Genomic DNA, 15,418 nt, shown 5'->3' with positions numbered 1-15,418 from the left:
AGAAACCTGAACGTCTCAGACTCATTTTGTGTCGCTTTCCACCTCTGCCACCGTCAGCTGCAGTGACCCAGCTCCCCTGGGACACAGAACACCTCTACTTCTTTTCTCCAAGAGCCTTCACCTACTTTGTACACCAGGGCAGACAGTTCAAAAGCTGATTAAGCTTTGCAATAATAGCATCTGCCTAGCCCAGTATCCAAACATAGATACAGAAGTTAATAAAGTCAGGACAGCTCTTCCAAGAGAGAAACAGGCAGCTTTGCTCCATGCTGCCCAGCTGCTTCCTGCTCCTCCTTCAAAAACATTTCAGTGCTCTTTGGATATTTAGTCAACCAATTTTTCTAAGTTCTAAAGTTCTCTCATAATCTCATTTCACCCTCACAGAGGTTTGGCTCCTTGTTTCCTTCGGTGCAACTCTTGTTAACCCTGGTGTGGCTTGATGGGGCTAACAAATGAGTGCAGCTCTGGCAGAACACTTGGTTCAAGCCCAGGCAAACTGAGTATCAGGTCAGTAGCCACCCTTGATGCTGAGTCACTGGACAAAGTTTTCCTTCCTCATATTCCTGTGCAGCCCCACCAAGGGCTATATCTATTTTTGAGGAAGCAATAATTCACCTTTACCAAAAGCCTGGGTAAGCAGCAGGGCCATTGGTACTGGCTGCAGGAGACCCAGTTCCACCCTCGAATTGGTGCCAAATGCCTGAGGCATTGCTTTGCTCCCTGCACTTTTTCCTTCTACCTTTGAAGGGGGGAAAAAAACAAACAACAAAAAAACACCTTAAAACTTTGTCTGTTGTTGTCCCTTTGACAAATACAAATATGACAGACAACAAGAGACAGTGAGATCCATGTGCAGTAAGCAAGGTGCCACAGCAGTCCTGTTGCTAGATAAGCTGCAGCTCCAGCCTGCTGGTGTCAGATCAGCCAGGATAACCAGCCTGGCTTTATTTCATTTTCTTTTCATCAAGAAGGTGAAGGAAAAAAGAAGCAAAAAGCTTTGCTGAGAACAAAGAGTCCTCTGGACTGAGAAAATGGATTGCAGCCATGTGGCCTCCACTGCAGGAACAACCTTCACCCAAAGGGTGTCCCTAAGAGCACAAACTTACCCTTCTGCTGTCAGAGCTGGGGACAGCTGCCCACACATTCCTCACTTATGGTCACGGCTCCCTTCTTATGCTGGGGGTCATGATGGTTGGCATTGCCAACTCCCTTCTGCTACCAAAAAACAAAAAGGCCAGACTGTGTAGAATCCCAGAATGGCTCAGGTTGGAAGGGACCTCAGAGCTCATCTGCTCCAACCCCCTGCCATGGGCAGGGACACCTCTGAACTAGACTCAGCTGCTCAAGACCTCATCCAGGCTCGTCTTGAGCCTCCCCAGGCAGTAGGCAGCCACAGCCTCCCTGGGCGGCCTGTTCCACAGTCTCACCACCCTCATACTGAAGAACTTCTTCCTCAGCTCCAGTCTCACCCTGCTCTGCCTCAGCTTCAAACCATTCCCCTTGGCCTGTCTCCAGACGTTCTCAGGAAAAATGCCTTTGCAGCCTTCCTGCAGGATCCCTTCAGGTACTGGAAGGCAGCTAGAAGGTCCCACCAGAGTCTTCTTTTCTCCCAGATGAACAGGTCCAGCTTCCTCCCTCATACTGTCCCCACAGCAGAGGAGCTGTGGGCCCAGATTGCCATCTAGCCTGGTACATTTGTCACAGAGGAGCTATGGCCTAATAAAGTAATCTGCATGCACATCTCTCTGTGCCAGTATCCCAATGGATCTCCAACACAACCTAAATCATGTCAAACAATTCCACACTATTGCACAGCAAGAGATTTGCAGTGGTACTTACTTCTGAGCTATGATACTTGGATTAACAGTCACCAGGTTTGTTTTATTGCCAACATCCTTGCTGATGCTCCCTGTGGTTGGAGGGAGGTTGCACCTGCAATCGAGAACCATTTAGTGAAGCAGATGTGCAGCAGAAATGCAAATTCCTCTCTTGTGCAACGACCCTTTCACATCAGCTCCCAGGGATCCCTCAGCACTTTACAAACACAAGTAAGGCTCGGAGCACTTCTAGCAAAAACTCTGCACTCTGCTGTGCAGGTGGTTAAGCTAGGGCACAGAGAGCTCCTTTGCACGAATCAGCTCACAAATGGGAAGTAAGGAGGCAGTCTCTGAACACCCTGTGTGAGTTGCTAGGAGCCCCTGCCCCTCGTGCCCAGGCAATGCCTTTCTGCTGAAAGCCTTAGCTCTTACAGCTTGCCTAGACAGTGCTTTCTCTAGCATGTAAAGAAAGCACATCTCAAAGCTCAGTCACTTACTAAGGTTAGCATCTTAGTGTACAGACTGTTCTGTTCTGTGACAAATCATTCCATGCAACAGATGTCACAGTCATGTGCAACCTGCCTGCTGGTGTCCACGGCTAAGCCAACTGACCTATCACACAAGCCATACATGGCTGTGGCAGTGTGGAAACGCTCAATAAAACCCCCCAAAGCTAGTCAGGAGTGGGAAAGCAAAGCAAATCCAGTGAGTAAACACCACTGAGAGGAGAACCTTCATTTGCTTACTCTGTTCCCTTGCAGGAGCCACCAAGTGTGGGTCAGGTACTGAGTGAGAAGTCCGAATGACACTTGGAGCATACCTGGTTTGCTCCACCAGCTATAGAAGTTGCTGGAAAAAATCACTGCAATGAGATTCCTGCTTGCCTGAGTGTCTAACAGAAGGTGAGGCAAATATTGGGGCAGTTAAAAAGCTGCCTTTGTCAATCTAGGGCTACAGAGGTCAATGTGTGACATTGAACACCAGTGCTTCTTATTTCACTTTCAGAGTTTTCTTTAATCTCTTCTCTTGATTAAAAAAGAAAAAAGGTTCCTTCTCCTAAAGGATGTGAACAGAAGTGTCAGGGCCGTGGACATCACGTTTCACATCTCTGACAAAGCACCTTTGTGCCCTGGGTTGAGCCAAGGCAGGGCTGGGGTAGGAGTCAGTAGTATTTTTTTAATAATATTTTTTTTTTCCTGAATATTTTTTTTTCCTTCTTTGGTGAGACTTCACCTGGAATGATGTCCAGCCATGGGACCCCCAGCACAAGAGAGACATTGATCTGCTGTGGGTCTGGAGACGGCCAGAAAGATGATCAGAGGGCTGGGACACCTCTGCTATGGGGACAGACTGGAAGAGTTTGGGCTGTTCAGCCCTACCAGAAGACTCCAGGAAGACCTCAGAGCTGCATTTTAGTATCTGAAAGGACCTACAGGCAGGCTGGGGAGGGGCTGTTCAGAAGGGCCTGTGGGGATAGGATGAGGGCAATGGTTTGGAATTGGAGCAGGGCAGAGTTAGGTTGGGCATCAGGAGGGAGTTCTACACAGTGAGGTGGCGAGACACTGGCACAGGCTGCCCTGGCTGCGGTTGAGAATCCATTCCTGCAGACATTCAGGATCAGCCTTGCTGTGGCCCTGGGCAGCCTGCTGTAGTTGGAGGTGTCCCTGCTGAGTGCAGGGGGGTTGGGCAAGATGCCCTTTGAGGGTCCCTTCCAACCCAGTGCAATCTGGAAATCTGAACTGTCTTCATAGGAGGCTGGGAGCAGCCCCAGTCAGGAGAGGCAGCTGGGCAAGCTCCTGGGGAGTTCCATAGCCACTGTGGAAGGTGGGGGCTGGGCAAGCTCCTGGGGAGTTCCATAGCCACTGTGGAAGGTGGGGGCTGGGGAAGCTCCTGGGGAGTTCCATAGCCACTGTGGAAGGTGGGGGCTGGGCAAGTACCTGGAGTGCTCCGTAGCCACTGTGGAAGGTGGGGGCTGGGCAAGCTCCTGGGGAGTTCCATAGCCACTGTGGAAGGTGGGGGCTGGGCCAGCTCCTGGTGCAGAGGGTTTGGTGTAGGGGCAAGCGCTGGGGGAGTGCCTCGTGTTTTGCACCGCTCATTCTATGCATCACTGCTTTACTCTTCTTCTTCTCATTCCTTCCTCCTTTGTATGATTCTATTCAACTCTCTTTATCTCAACAGTGGCGTTTTGCATTCCCCCCCTGCCTCAGGCAGACGCTCTGCAGTCACAGGTCAGACAAGTGACTACATTGTCCTCTCTTTCTTAGGAAGCAGAGTCCTGAAACCCACAAAGCAGCAGGAGCATCCTTGAGAGGCAGAGAGAAGGAACTGTCAAGATCCTGGCTCGCTGCAGCAAAGAGGCCCTGGCAGGCCTCCAAGCCTGGCAAGCTCTCAGGAGCACTGCAGACGCTTAGGAAGAGGAAGGAGCTCTCACCTAAACACGAAGTCAGAGCGATCGATTTCTGCTCCGCAGCTGGAATTTTTCAGGATGCCTCCGTTTCCAACCACAGCACAGGTCTTGAAGGGATATACTGAGAGAGCAGAGGTCTGCAAGCAAGCAGAGAGACACGGCCAGTGCCTTAGCAACGTGCTGATTGTTTCATTGTGCCTTCAGCCGTTTGCCCTTGCAGGCTTAACCCAGCAAATCCAAGCAAAAGCATTCGCCCTGTAGCAGGCAGGGCTGCCAGGCTCGGGCAGCTACGAGTAAAACCAGGCACCAGCAGACGGAGAGCTGCACCTTCTGCCAGCAGGACTGTGAGGGAACACCACGGGATTGCTAAAGCTGGAGGAGCACCTTTGGAATGCACAATTACCAAGCAGTGCACTTGACAAGCTCAGGAGCCTTGTACTGAAGGCAGTTCCCATTCCCTCCTGTTCTTCACACTGCAGCAGCCCAGGAGCTGTCCTGCAGTCACTGTCAGCTAAGAGAAGCAGCTCCTGAAATGCTCATTCCCTGTCACCACACTTACATTGGGAACACTTCTGCCCCTTGACTCTGCTCTGCTGAGACCCCACCCTGGGTACTGCTTCCAGTTCTGATGTCTCCAGCAGAAGGACACAAAGCTGCTGGAGAGAGTCCATAGGAGACCACAAAGATGATCCCAGGGCTGGAGCAGCTCTGCTGTGAGGACAAGCTGAGGGAGCTGGGGGTGTGCAGCCTGGAGAGGAGAAGGCTCCAGGGAGACGTCAGAGCTGCCTGTAGGGATCCCCCTGTAGGGATCCTCCAGGAAGGCTGCAGAAAGATTTCTCATGAGGGTGTTTGGAGATAGGCCAAGGGGGAATGGTTTGGAGCTGAGGCAGAAGAGGGTTAGACTGGAGCTGAGGAAGAAGTTCTTCAGTAAAAGGGTGATGAGACTCTGGAAGAGGCTGCCCTGAGAAATTGTGGATTGCCCCTCCCTAAAGTTGATTGAGGCTAGATTGGATGAGGCCTTGAGTAGCTGAGTCTAGTTGAGCGGTATCCCTGCCCATGGCAGAGGTTGGATTAGATGATCTGTAAGGTCCCTTCCAACCTGAGACATTCTGTGACTCTATGAATTCAGGGGAGTCTGAGTATGCCTTAAGGGATAATCATGTGCCTGGCATCACTGCTGGGAAGCGCAGTGCCAAGCTGCAGAGGTTACTGCTGCTGCCTGCTCACCTCTCTACTCCACTTGACAGAGACTCTGTCCTGCAGTGGGATGCTGAGTGGGAACTCAATGCATCCACTTGTGACCCAGCATGGATCACTACCTACCAAATCAGTGTAAACTGGTGGCTCTTTCACTTGACATTAACATAGCTGTTGTTGTTTCAGGGGCTCAGAAGCATGTCCTGTACCTTGTTCAGCCTCTCCTGCTGTGGCAGCACACACATTCAACAGAGAGGTCAACGGCTGGGCTGCTGTAACTGCAGGGCTGAAGCCACTTGTAAAAGCGAGTCAGGACCTCTGCTGCAGTGGAGGTTTTGGCAGTTCAGAGCAGCGTAAGCCATGGCGAGGCTCCTGGCAGCTGGAGTCTCAGCAATCAAGAACACCAGGGATGAGTAAGAGGGCTCTTAGGTGCTAGTACTTTTGCTCCTTTCTGTCTGCCCTCCAGAGCTTGGATGTCTGTTCTCCACCCTGAGCTACGAAGGCTGATTCCATTGCACAGTCTGTGTTTCTGGCTGTCCAGTGAAGAACAAAGCTGCTGATGTAGAAGGAATCATAGAAACGGGATCACAGAACCATTGGAGTGGGAAGCAACCTTCAAGATTGTCTAGTCCAAGTCCCCTGCCATGGACAGAGACACCTCCCACTATCACAGAATCACAGAACCTTAGAGGTTGGAATAGACCTCCAGAGATCATTGAGTCCAACCTCCAAGGCAGGATCCCCTAGGGTAGTCTGCACAGGAATGCATCCAGGCAGGTTTGGAAAGTCTCCAGAGAAGAAGACTCCACGACCTCTCTGGGCAGGCTGCTCCAGGGCTCCAGCACCCTCACTGTAAAGAAGATTGTCCTCATATTGAGGTGAAACCTTCTATGCTCCAGTTTGTAGCCATTACTCTTTGTCTCATTGCTATGATTGCTCAAGGCTCCATCCAACCTGGCTTTCCACACTTCCAGGGAAGGGGCATCTACAGGTTCCTATGAGGAACGATGAGGAACAATAAGGAATGTCCTCATGAGGAGTGGATAAGGAATTTAGGCTTGTTTACCTTGGATAATAGGAGTCTGCAGGGTAACCTTGTTGCTCTCAAAAGCTTTCTGAGGAGAAAAGGAGAGAGAGGTCTCTGCTATACAGTAGTAGGATGCATGGGAATAGCTTATAGCTGTGCCAGGGGAGGCTTAGAATAAAGAAACTAGGAAGCACAACCCTACAGAGAGGGTGGCTGAACATTGGAACAGGATTCTAAGAGAGGTGGTCGATGTTCCAGGTGTTTAAGAGGCATTTGGGAAATGCCCTTAACAACATGCTTTAGCTTTTGGTCAGCTCTGCACTGGTCAGGCAGTTGGACCAGATAGAATCACATAATCATAGAATACTAGGGGCTGGAAGGGGCCTCCAGAGGTCATCCAGTCCAACCCCCTGCCAGAACAGGATCACCCAGGGTAGGCCACATGGGAACATATGCAGGCAGGTTTTTAAGATCTCTAAACACAACCTCTCTGGGCAGCCTGCTCCCGGCCTCCAGCACCCTCACAGTAAAAACGTTTTTCCTCATGTTGAAGTTCCTGTGATTGAGTTTGTGTCCACTGCCCCTTGTCCTATCACTGCATATCACTGAAAAAAGCCTGGCTCCATCCTCTTCACAGCCACTCTTCAGATAGTTGTAGGCATGGATATAAGGTCCCCTCTCAGCCTTCCCCTCTCACAGTCTGAGATCTCTTCTAAGAGTGATGCTCCAGTCTCTTCATCATCCTCATAGCCTCAACTGAACTCTCTACAGGAGTTCCCTGTCCCTCCTGAACTGGGGATCCCTGAACTGGACACAATACTCCATATGTGGTCTACCTAGGGCTGAGTAGAGAGGGAGGAGAATCTTCTTTGACCTGCTGGCCACAATCTTCTTAATGCACCCAAGTGCACGACTGACCTTGGCCACCAAGGCACCTTGCCGTGCCACAGAGAACTTACTATCAACCAGGCTACTCCTCTTCCTATTCCTGTTCTTATTCCTACTCCTATTTTCTATTCTATTTCAGGTTTCCCACCAAGAAGCTTTCCCAAGCCCACAGTGGAAATGACAGAGGAATATGAGGCCTATGAAATGCTGTTCCAGACTGCAATGAATTTGAAAATGGGGATAAGGAAAGGAGAGCAGACATGTCCAGAGGCCTGACTCAGAAATGCAGCTGGCTGGCTAACCAGGCTGCAATCCATGGTTTGAAGCAGCTCTCCCCACAGACTGATCTCTGATGTCCTGGCCACAGATGTTCCACCACCACAGCAAGGCCAGAAAGGAAGGAAGCTAACAGAAAGGCCTTACAAGGTGAAGGAAGAAGTGCATCCAGGGGGTAGAATCAAACAAGGCAGCTCTACTACTAACCCAAACACGCAGGATATTACAGTAAGAGGTAAAGAGAAAATTCTTACCACGGGCAGCATCTTAAAAATGTCCTCGGTAATGAGAATGGTCTTTTTACTGTCCACTTCATAACTCATGTTGCTTCCCAGGGGAGTGTTGTTTTGAGAAGCAATAAAATTGTGAACTGCATCACAGCAAGATGCTAATTCTGACCTGCAAGAAACCCAAAGGAAACCTGCTCAGAGACTGGCAAACAAGTAGGGGAGCAGTGATAGTGAAGGAGATGAAAGAAAAGCAGCTCTAATTAACTAAGCAACAAATAGCTGCACAAACCCTCTACAAATGCCATTTCTCTCCACTTGCTTTGCAGAGCAAGTCCATTTTCACAGCAAATGTTCAGAAGCTAATCAGGCTAAGAACTCCTTTTCATATTTTTTTTTCTCTCTTGGTCTGCCTCTCTCATCCAGAGAGAGATGTAACCAGTCTTCTCATTATTAATTGCTATGGTTCTCATAGAAACCCTGAGAGAACTATTTCAGTGAGTGATTGTAAGAAAGCAGAAGGCAGAAGAAAGAAAGATCTAAGGAGAGGAAAGAAATGGTGATGGGAAATCCTGGCTTAGTGAGCAGCTTGGTGGTTGCAAGCCAGTTCATTAATAATTAATTCCGCAACTGTTCAGCACAGCTTTCCTGTGCACACTATCAAAGATGTGAAACAAATGACATCACAACCTGCAAATAAAGAGGATGGATATCTTCAGCATGAGAGTGGTGAGAGCCTGGAATGGGTTGCCCAGGGAGGTGGTTGAGGCCCTGTCCCTGGAGGTGTTTAAGGGCAGGCTGGATGGGGCTCTGGCCAGCCTGATTTAGGGTAGAGTGTCCCTGCTCATGGCAAGGGGGTTGGAACTGGATGATTCTTGTGGTCCCTTCCAATCCCGACTGATTCTATGACTCTACGATATCTCTCTGGTGGACGCAGGCAGCCTGGCTGCTCCTTAGAACATCTAGCAGGAGTCCTTACATCGATAAGAGTGCAAGGGATTCACTCCAATGTCTTGTAGGAGTGTAGGCTACCACCCAGGTTACAACTCCTGGTAGCTCCTGTGATGGCTTAGAGTGAATCCCTCCCCCACTAACTTCTTATAAACCTGCCCCAGAGAGACTACATTCACTACAGCTCAGAATTTGGAAAGTCAGAAAACCAAAAGTGTATTTCTACAGTGAAACTAAATATGACAGTATAGAGAGAATAAAGTATTACAGAATATAGCAACCTCAGAGAAGATGAGGACAGGGTCAAGCGGCAGCAAAGCAGCAGCCAAACCAGCGGCAGGGCACAGTAAAAGCAGCAAGGGGAAGATACAAACTGTGCTCATAGGTAGAAAGGTTTCAATGCTCCAATGAAATTATATCAACTTCTCCATTGGTGCCATTTTATGGCCTACCCCTGTGCCCCAGGTTGAGGTCATAGGGTTAATTTTTTTTCTGGGGAGTAGAAGATTGTTATTCAATCCCATAATTCTGCTATCTCTTTATAGACTCACAACAAGGTCAGTCCATGCTCCTTTCCTCCTCCTCCTCCTGCCCAGAGTGGGAGCCAATTTATCGGGAAGAACATGTGAGCAGGAGGCCTCTTGGATAGCAGAGGCGCTGGGAGGGGGGAGGATTGGAGCACTGGGGAGTGTAGATTTAGTTCTTTGGGGATGGGGAAAAATTCAAGGGGGTTTGCCATGGATGGGATAATTGCTTTGTAATGTCTATGGCTGTATTTCTCTCTCTCTAAATACAATTCTGTATTTTCTCTCCAATTTGATTTGCGAGTTTAATCTCTGTCGGCTCTCTTTAAAACCCATGACACCCTGGCACGTTCACCTCTTCACTCAGAGGCTCCAGTACTTTCCCACTTTACAATCATGTCTAAGTTTCTCTGTTCCTAATTTTTATGTCTGAGCTAGAAATCGACCTCCAGTGGCCACAGCTCCAAACTTACACAAAAACGTGTGTAGAGAAAAATAGGATGTGTGTGTGTGTAAATAAAACCAGGATAAGTGTAAGTAAAGATGTGATGAGTGTAAATAAAAACAGGATGGAAGTAAAAATGTGATGGGTGTAAGTACAACTGTGATGGGTGTGAATAAAAATTGGATGTGTGTCAGTAGGAGTGTTATACGTGTAAGTAAAAATGTGATGTGTGCAAATAAAAATAGCATGTGTGTAAATAAAAATGTGATGGGTGTAAATGTCCTTTATTATTAAGAGTGATATGAAACAAGTACTCCACCAGACCTGAAGGGCTCCAATTCGTTTGCTTTAGGGAACAATGTTCTCTCTGCTGCCACTGGATCTGATTTTCAGACTGCAAGGCTGCAATATTCCTGGTCAGCCATTATCTGTCAATTGGTAAGACAGAGCTGTCTCATTAGGTGAGCTACTAAGAGAGCTGCTCACCTCTCAGACCATAAAAAACACTGATTACAGAACTTTTTGGGCAGCAAGGAAATGATACTGATTCCTGGCCTAACACTGAAGGTTAACTGTGAAGGAAATATAAATATTGACAGTTGTAGTAAGAAGAATAGGAAAAATTTGTTTCATGGAATTCACAGAACTACAAAATCGTTTAGGCTGGAAAACTCCAACCACTAAGCCAGCACTGCCAAGTCCACCACTAACCCCTGCCCCATTCTATTCCTCAGTGCACGTGGTAAGCCAAGCCTCTGGAGCTTAGCTACAGAGAGCAGAGTCTGGCTGTGACTAGGTAAGGCACAGGTGAGAGAAGCTGCTTTAGCGATGTACACAGAGCAAATATTCTCACTGTTACATAGAATCACAGAATCAAGCAGGTTGGAAGAGACCTCCAAGCTCATCCAGTCCAACCTAGCACCCAGACCTAGCCAATCAACCAGACCATGGCACTAAGTGCCTCATCCAGTCTATCTTCAACACCTCCAATGGCAAATGATTTCTGATGAAGCTGAAGTGTAATGGAACACTTGGTGAAAGCCAAGGGTCATGTTTCCTGGAAGACAGACAAGAAAATGAACAAACCTGGGATAACTCCCACTCACACTGCTCTTCACATAATGGTCAAAATGGAGGAAAAAGTGTTGGGGAAGATTGTTTCAGTTCATACATCAAATACCATAGGAAAAGCTACCAGTTCAGCTGTCAGGGGGCTTAGCGGTGCACAATTAACCCCCTCAGACCAATGAGCTTTGAAACTCCTCAAAGACAGCACCCAGATGTGTGAGCAATGCTGGGAGTGGCTGAACATAGGATAAGGGCCTCCAGGGAGTGCTGACACCAGTGTGACTGCTGAGGAGGAGCAGCAGGGCTGGGATCCCCACCAGCCACACCGTGGCAGTTAACAACTCACGCTGCGTGTTGTTCAAATGCTAACTGCAGAATTGTACTTGATGAGGAAGAACAACAATAAGATAAACCTCTCTCCTGTCGTTCCTTTGCTGGACCAGCACACAACCTGCTTGACAAACCATTTTCCTCCTTCTTCTCCTTTCTGCATCCTGCTCACTCTTGCTCTTCCCTCCCCTGCACTGCCTGTGCTAACCTTGGCTAAGCGTGTATCAGTTTTCTCCTCACGGGGAGTTAGCCCCTGCTGGGCTTCATCCAATGGGCTGAGGAACGACTCAGGGTGATCCTTATGAGGGTCCCTGGGTTACTCCTAAATTGTAAATAATTGTAACTATATTGGGTCCATACGCACTGTATTCTGTGCCTGTAAGCACAGCTTGCATTACATCCAGAGTGTCTTTTGCTTCTGAGCCCTCTGAGATGGGCTGGGCATTTCACTTGGGGGTGATTTCAACCCACTACACACATAGAATCATAGAATCGACCAGGTTGGAAGAGTGTTCCAGTCCAACTTATCACCCAGTCCTGTCCAGTCAACCAGACCATGGCACTAAGTGCCCCAGCCAGGCTTTGCTTCAACACCTCCAGGCACAGCGACTCCACCACCTCCCTGGGCAGCCCATTCCAATGCCAATCACTCTCTCTGATAACAACTTCCTCCTAACATCCAGCCTAGACCTGCCCTGGCACAGCTTGAGGCTGTGTCCCCTTGGTCTGTTGCTGCTTGCCTGGGAGAAGAGCCCAACCCCACCCGGCTACAGCCTCCCTGCAGGTAGTTGTAGACAGCAACATCTGTAGTTGTAGTTGTAGACATCCAGGCCCACTCCTCAACACCACCTTGCTTGAAGCCTGCAGGATCAAGTGGGCCTGCAGTCAATGACACCCACAAGATACAAAGGTGGGGAAGGAACTCTGGTGGGTTAGGAGGTGCACACACGGTGAGAACAATTTCTCTGGCATAGAGGGTCTTGCATCAAACACACAGAAAACTACAAAGGGAGCAATTGGGGAGGCCAGCCCGAGGATGAAGTCAGGGAACATTGCCTGCCATAAGCACCACTCCCAACTGGAGTCCACAGTATCACAGTATCATCAAGGTTGGAAGAGACCTCATAGATCATCATGTCTTGTTTCGCTGGACAGGAGAGATGTGAGAGATTTGGTTGCTGTAATGAAGTCAGTCCTCATCACCCCAAACGGCCAGGACTCGGTGCCCTGCCTGTTATAGACCTGACAGATAATTCTAGTGACAGCATTCACAAACCCACCAGTTACAGCTGCGTGAAAGCTGCCACCCTGCTGTGCTCAGGAGAACACAGGACCTACAGAGCCCCTGCCACAAAGACCAGCTTGGAAAGCAAGGCAGGGAGAAGCCCCCCAACTCCACATCTGCTCCCCTGGTGCTCTCCTTGCTCTGTAGCTACAACCTCCTGTAACCAGCTCTTTCAACCCTACTATATACTGCAGTAGTAAGAGGATTCAGGAGTCAGTCAGGTTCTGAGGGCACCACCGAGCCTCACTGGCCCTGTGCAGCCCCTCTGGGGCCACCCACACCCTGCCCATGGCTGAAGATCCCATGTCAGCCCCACAGGATGTGCTGGGATCCCACTCCCTGCCCTGAGGGAGCTGCCATAGAATCACAGAATCATAGAATCAGCCAGGTTGGAAGAGAGCTCCAACCCTCACTGCTCCCAGCCAAGCACATGAGGAGGAGTCACAAACCAACCCTTTTGATTTCTTTGCATTTTTTTTCCTTAAAGCTAAATGAAGCAGACCTAAAATCTCTTTGTGTCAAGCACAGGGCATTCAGGGGAGAAGGACTAAGGGCAGAGTGTCCTTGCCTGGCTTTGCTAAAGCAGCTGGTTAGTGTGTGATGGCTGCCAGAGCCCGAAGAAGCAAACTGATGATAGATAGCATTCATTAGCAGCCATGATGTGATTTGGCTTTTCATTACTCATCCCACAAGAGTGAGTGCTTCAATAAAAGCAGAAGCAGCCTGGGAGAAAAACAGGTACCAGAATTAATAAGAAGGTAATTTAACGTTATGGATCCACTGAGGAAGTCAAACAGAGCCAAGCTAGCTCAGAAAGTCAGTGGGAACAAGAGAACCACTGGGCCAACACAGTTCAGAGATTCACAGGATGCTTTGGGTTACAACAGACTCATCCAGCTCCAAGCCCCTGCCATAGGCAAGGACACCTCCACCAGTCCAGGTTGCTCAAGGCCTCGTCCTGCCAGAACCTGAACACCTCCAGTTAACCATGACCCCCAAGAGGCTGCAGCACTCCCAGAGCAACAGGAACCTCTAGAACCTGGCAAAGCTGAACGAGCCTCAGAGCATTTCTTTTGGGTAGACTGCCCTTCAGTGTGACACCAGTGCCTGCAGGGCACCTCATGACAGCAGTTTGCTGCTGTTATATGCTGGACTGAGCTGTGCAACAAACCAGCTGGTGCCCAGGCACCACTGGTGTCCCCAGGGCTCAGCACTGGGCCTGTCCTCTTCAATATCAGTGATCTAGATGAGGGCACTGAGGCAGACTCAGTAACTCTGCAGATGTCACTAAGCTGGGTGGCTGTGTCCATCTTATAGAGGGTAGAGAAAGTGTACAAAGGGACCTGGACAGGTGAGAGCCATGGGCCAAGGCTCATTGGGTGAAGTTCAGCAAGGGCCAGGTCCTGCATCTGGGTCACAGCAAGCCCATAAGGAGCTCCAGACCTGGGCATCTGTGGTTGGAAAGATGCAGCTTGGAGAGGGCCCTGGGGGTGTTGGTTAGCAGTGACTGAACATGAGGCAGCAGTGCCCAGGTGGCCAAGACAGCCACTGGCATCCTGGCCTGGCTCAGAAGCAGGGTGGGCAGCAGGGCCAGGAGGGGATCATGCCCCTGTGCTCAGCACTGGGCAGGCCACAGCTCGAGTGCTGTGCTCAGCTCTGGGCCCCTGGCTGCAGGAAGGACACTGAAGGGCTGCAGCGTGCCCAGAGCAGGGCAGCCAGGCTGGAGAAGGGCCTGGAGCAGCTGGGGCTGAGCAGGGGCTGAGGGAGCTGGGGGGTGCAGGCTGGAGCAGAGCAGCCTGAGGGCAGAGCTCATTGCTCTCTGCAGCTGCCTGCAGGGAGGGGGCAGGGAGCAGGGGGCAGCCTCTGCTGCTTGCTGCCAAGGGCCAGGAGCAGAGGAAATGGTTCCAAGCTGCCCAGGCAGGGCAGGCTCAGACTGCACCTTAGGGAATCTTTCTGCCCTGGAAGGCTTCTCAAGCATTGGCAGTGTCTGCCCAGGGCAGTGCTGCAGTGCTGCACCCTGGAGGTGTTGCAGCAGCCTGTGGAGCTGTGCTTGGGGCCATGGCTTAGTGCTGAGGCTGCAGTGCTGGGGGGAGGCTTGGGCTGGGTGAGCTTGGAGGGCTCTGCCAACTGGATGTGCCCTGTGCTTCTGTGAACTGAGGTGGGAGGAAGGGAAAAGGATGAGGATGAGGATGGGCACTGCAGCTTGATCAGAATGTGCAAACCCCTGTTATAAATAGTAGATGCTCAACTGTTCTCTAAGGCCACGGTGGGGAGAGGGAAGAAATTCCTCTTCATTTGCACTACAGAAAGGCTGAGTTCAGCATTAGGAAGCAGACTGGAACAGGCTTCCTAGGCAAGGTGCAGCATTTCAATGACTGCAGAGTTTTAACTGATATCTGCCCAAACTTCCTCCCGGTCTGAGGGTGTTAGATTCTGTATTACCTTTTACCAACATCTGTACAAGTGAATGCCTGTAAAAAGAAGATCTAATCAGTCCTATTGTACAGCACTTTGCCATCACCCACACCAGCAATGCCTGCACTAACACAGCTCTTTGTGCATCTTCAGTTACACAACACAGAAACATCCCATAAGAGCTAACCAAACAGTAAGTCAGACAACCCCAGCTCCCTCAGCCTCTCCTCATAGGCTTTGTGCTCCAGGCCCCTCACCAGCTTTGTTGCCCTTCTCTGGACACGTTCCAGCACCTCAACTGCTCTCTTGAATTGAGGGGCCCAGAACTGGACATTCGTTACTAGGGAGAAGAGACTGATCTTCACCTGGCTCCAACCTCCTTTCAAGGAGTTGTGGAGAGTGAGAAAGTTTATCCTCAGTCTCCCTTTCTCCAGACTAAATAAGTGCAATTCCATGAGTACTGTGGGATCAGTTCCAATCAGTTGGGATTCACAGATTGAATGGGATTGGAAGGGACCTTCAAAGGGCATCTTGCAAGCAGCAGGGACAGCTCCAACCAGA

At 49.9% G+C, this 15,418-nt stretch overlaps 1 protein-coding gene across 3 annotated transcripts in view; it reads right to left on the bottom strand.

The window, feature by feature from the left end:
- Positions 1 to 15,418, bottom strand: part of ST8SIA6 (ST8 alpha-N-acetyl-neuraminide alpha-2,8-sialyltransferase 6) — a 75,019-nt gene that overhangs the window by 19,853 nt on the left and 39,748 nt on the right. For all 3 annotated transcript variants that reach the window (XR_010306526.1, XM_064162293.1, XM_064162292.1), the window contains exons 5-7: positions 7,867 to 8,011; positions 4,249 to 4,361; positions 1,840 to 1,932 (exon numbers count right to left, since the gene is read on the bottom strand). Coding sequence is in view for 2 of the 3 variants with exons in the window: in XM_064162293.1 (XP_064018363.1) it covers positions 1,840 to 1,932; positions 4,249 to 4,361; positions 7,867 to 8,011 (351 nt within the window). In the remaining variant the exon portion in view is untranslated. The remainder of the gene's footprint in view (positions 1 to 1,839; positions 1,933 to 4,248; positions 4,362 to 7,866; positions 8,012 to 15,418) is intronic.

Source organism: Pogoniulus pusillus, chromosome 23 (genome assembly GCF_015220805.1).
Source record: "Pogoniulus pusillus isolate bPogPus1 chromosome 23, bPogPus1.pri, whole genome shotgun sequence".
Classification (NCBI taxonomy): Eukaryota; Metazoa; Chordata; class Aves; order Piciformes; family Lybiidae; genus Pogoniulus; species Pogoniulus pusillus.
Note: the sequence above shows the minus strand (reverse complement) of the source record. Positions and strands in the feature narration are given on the sequence as shown.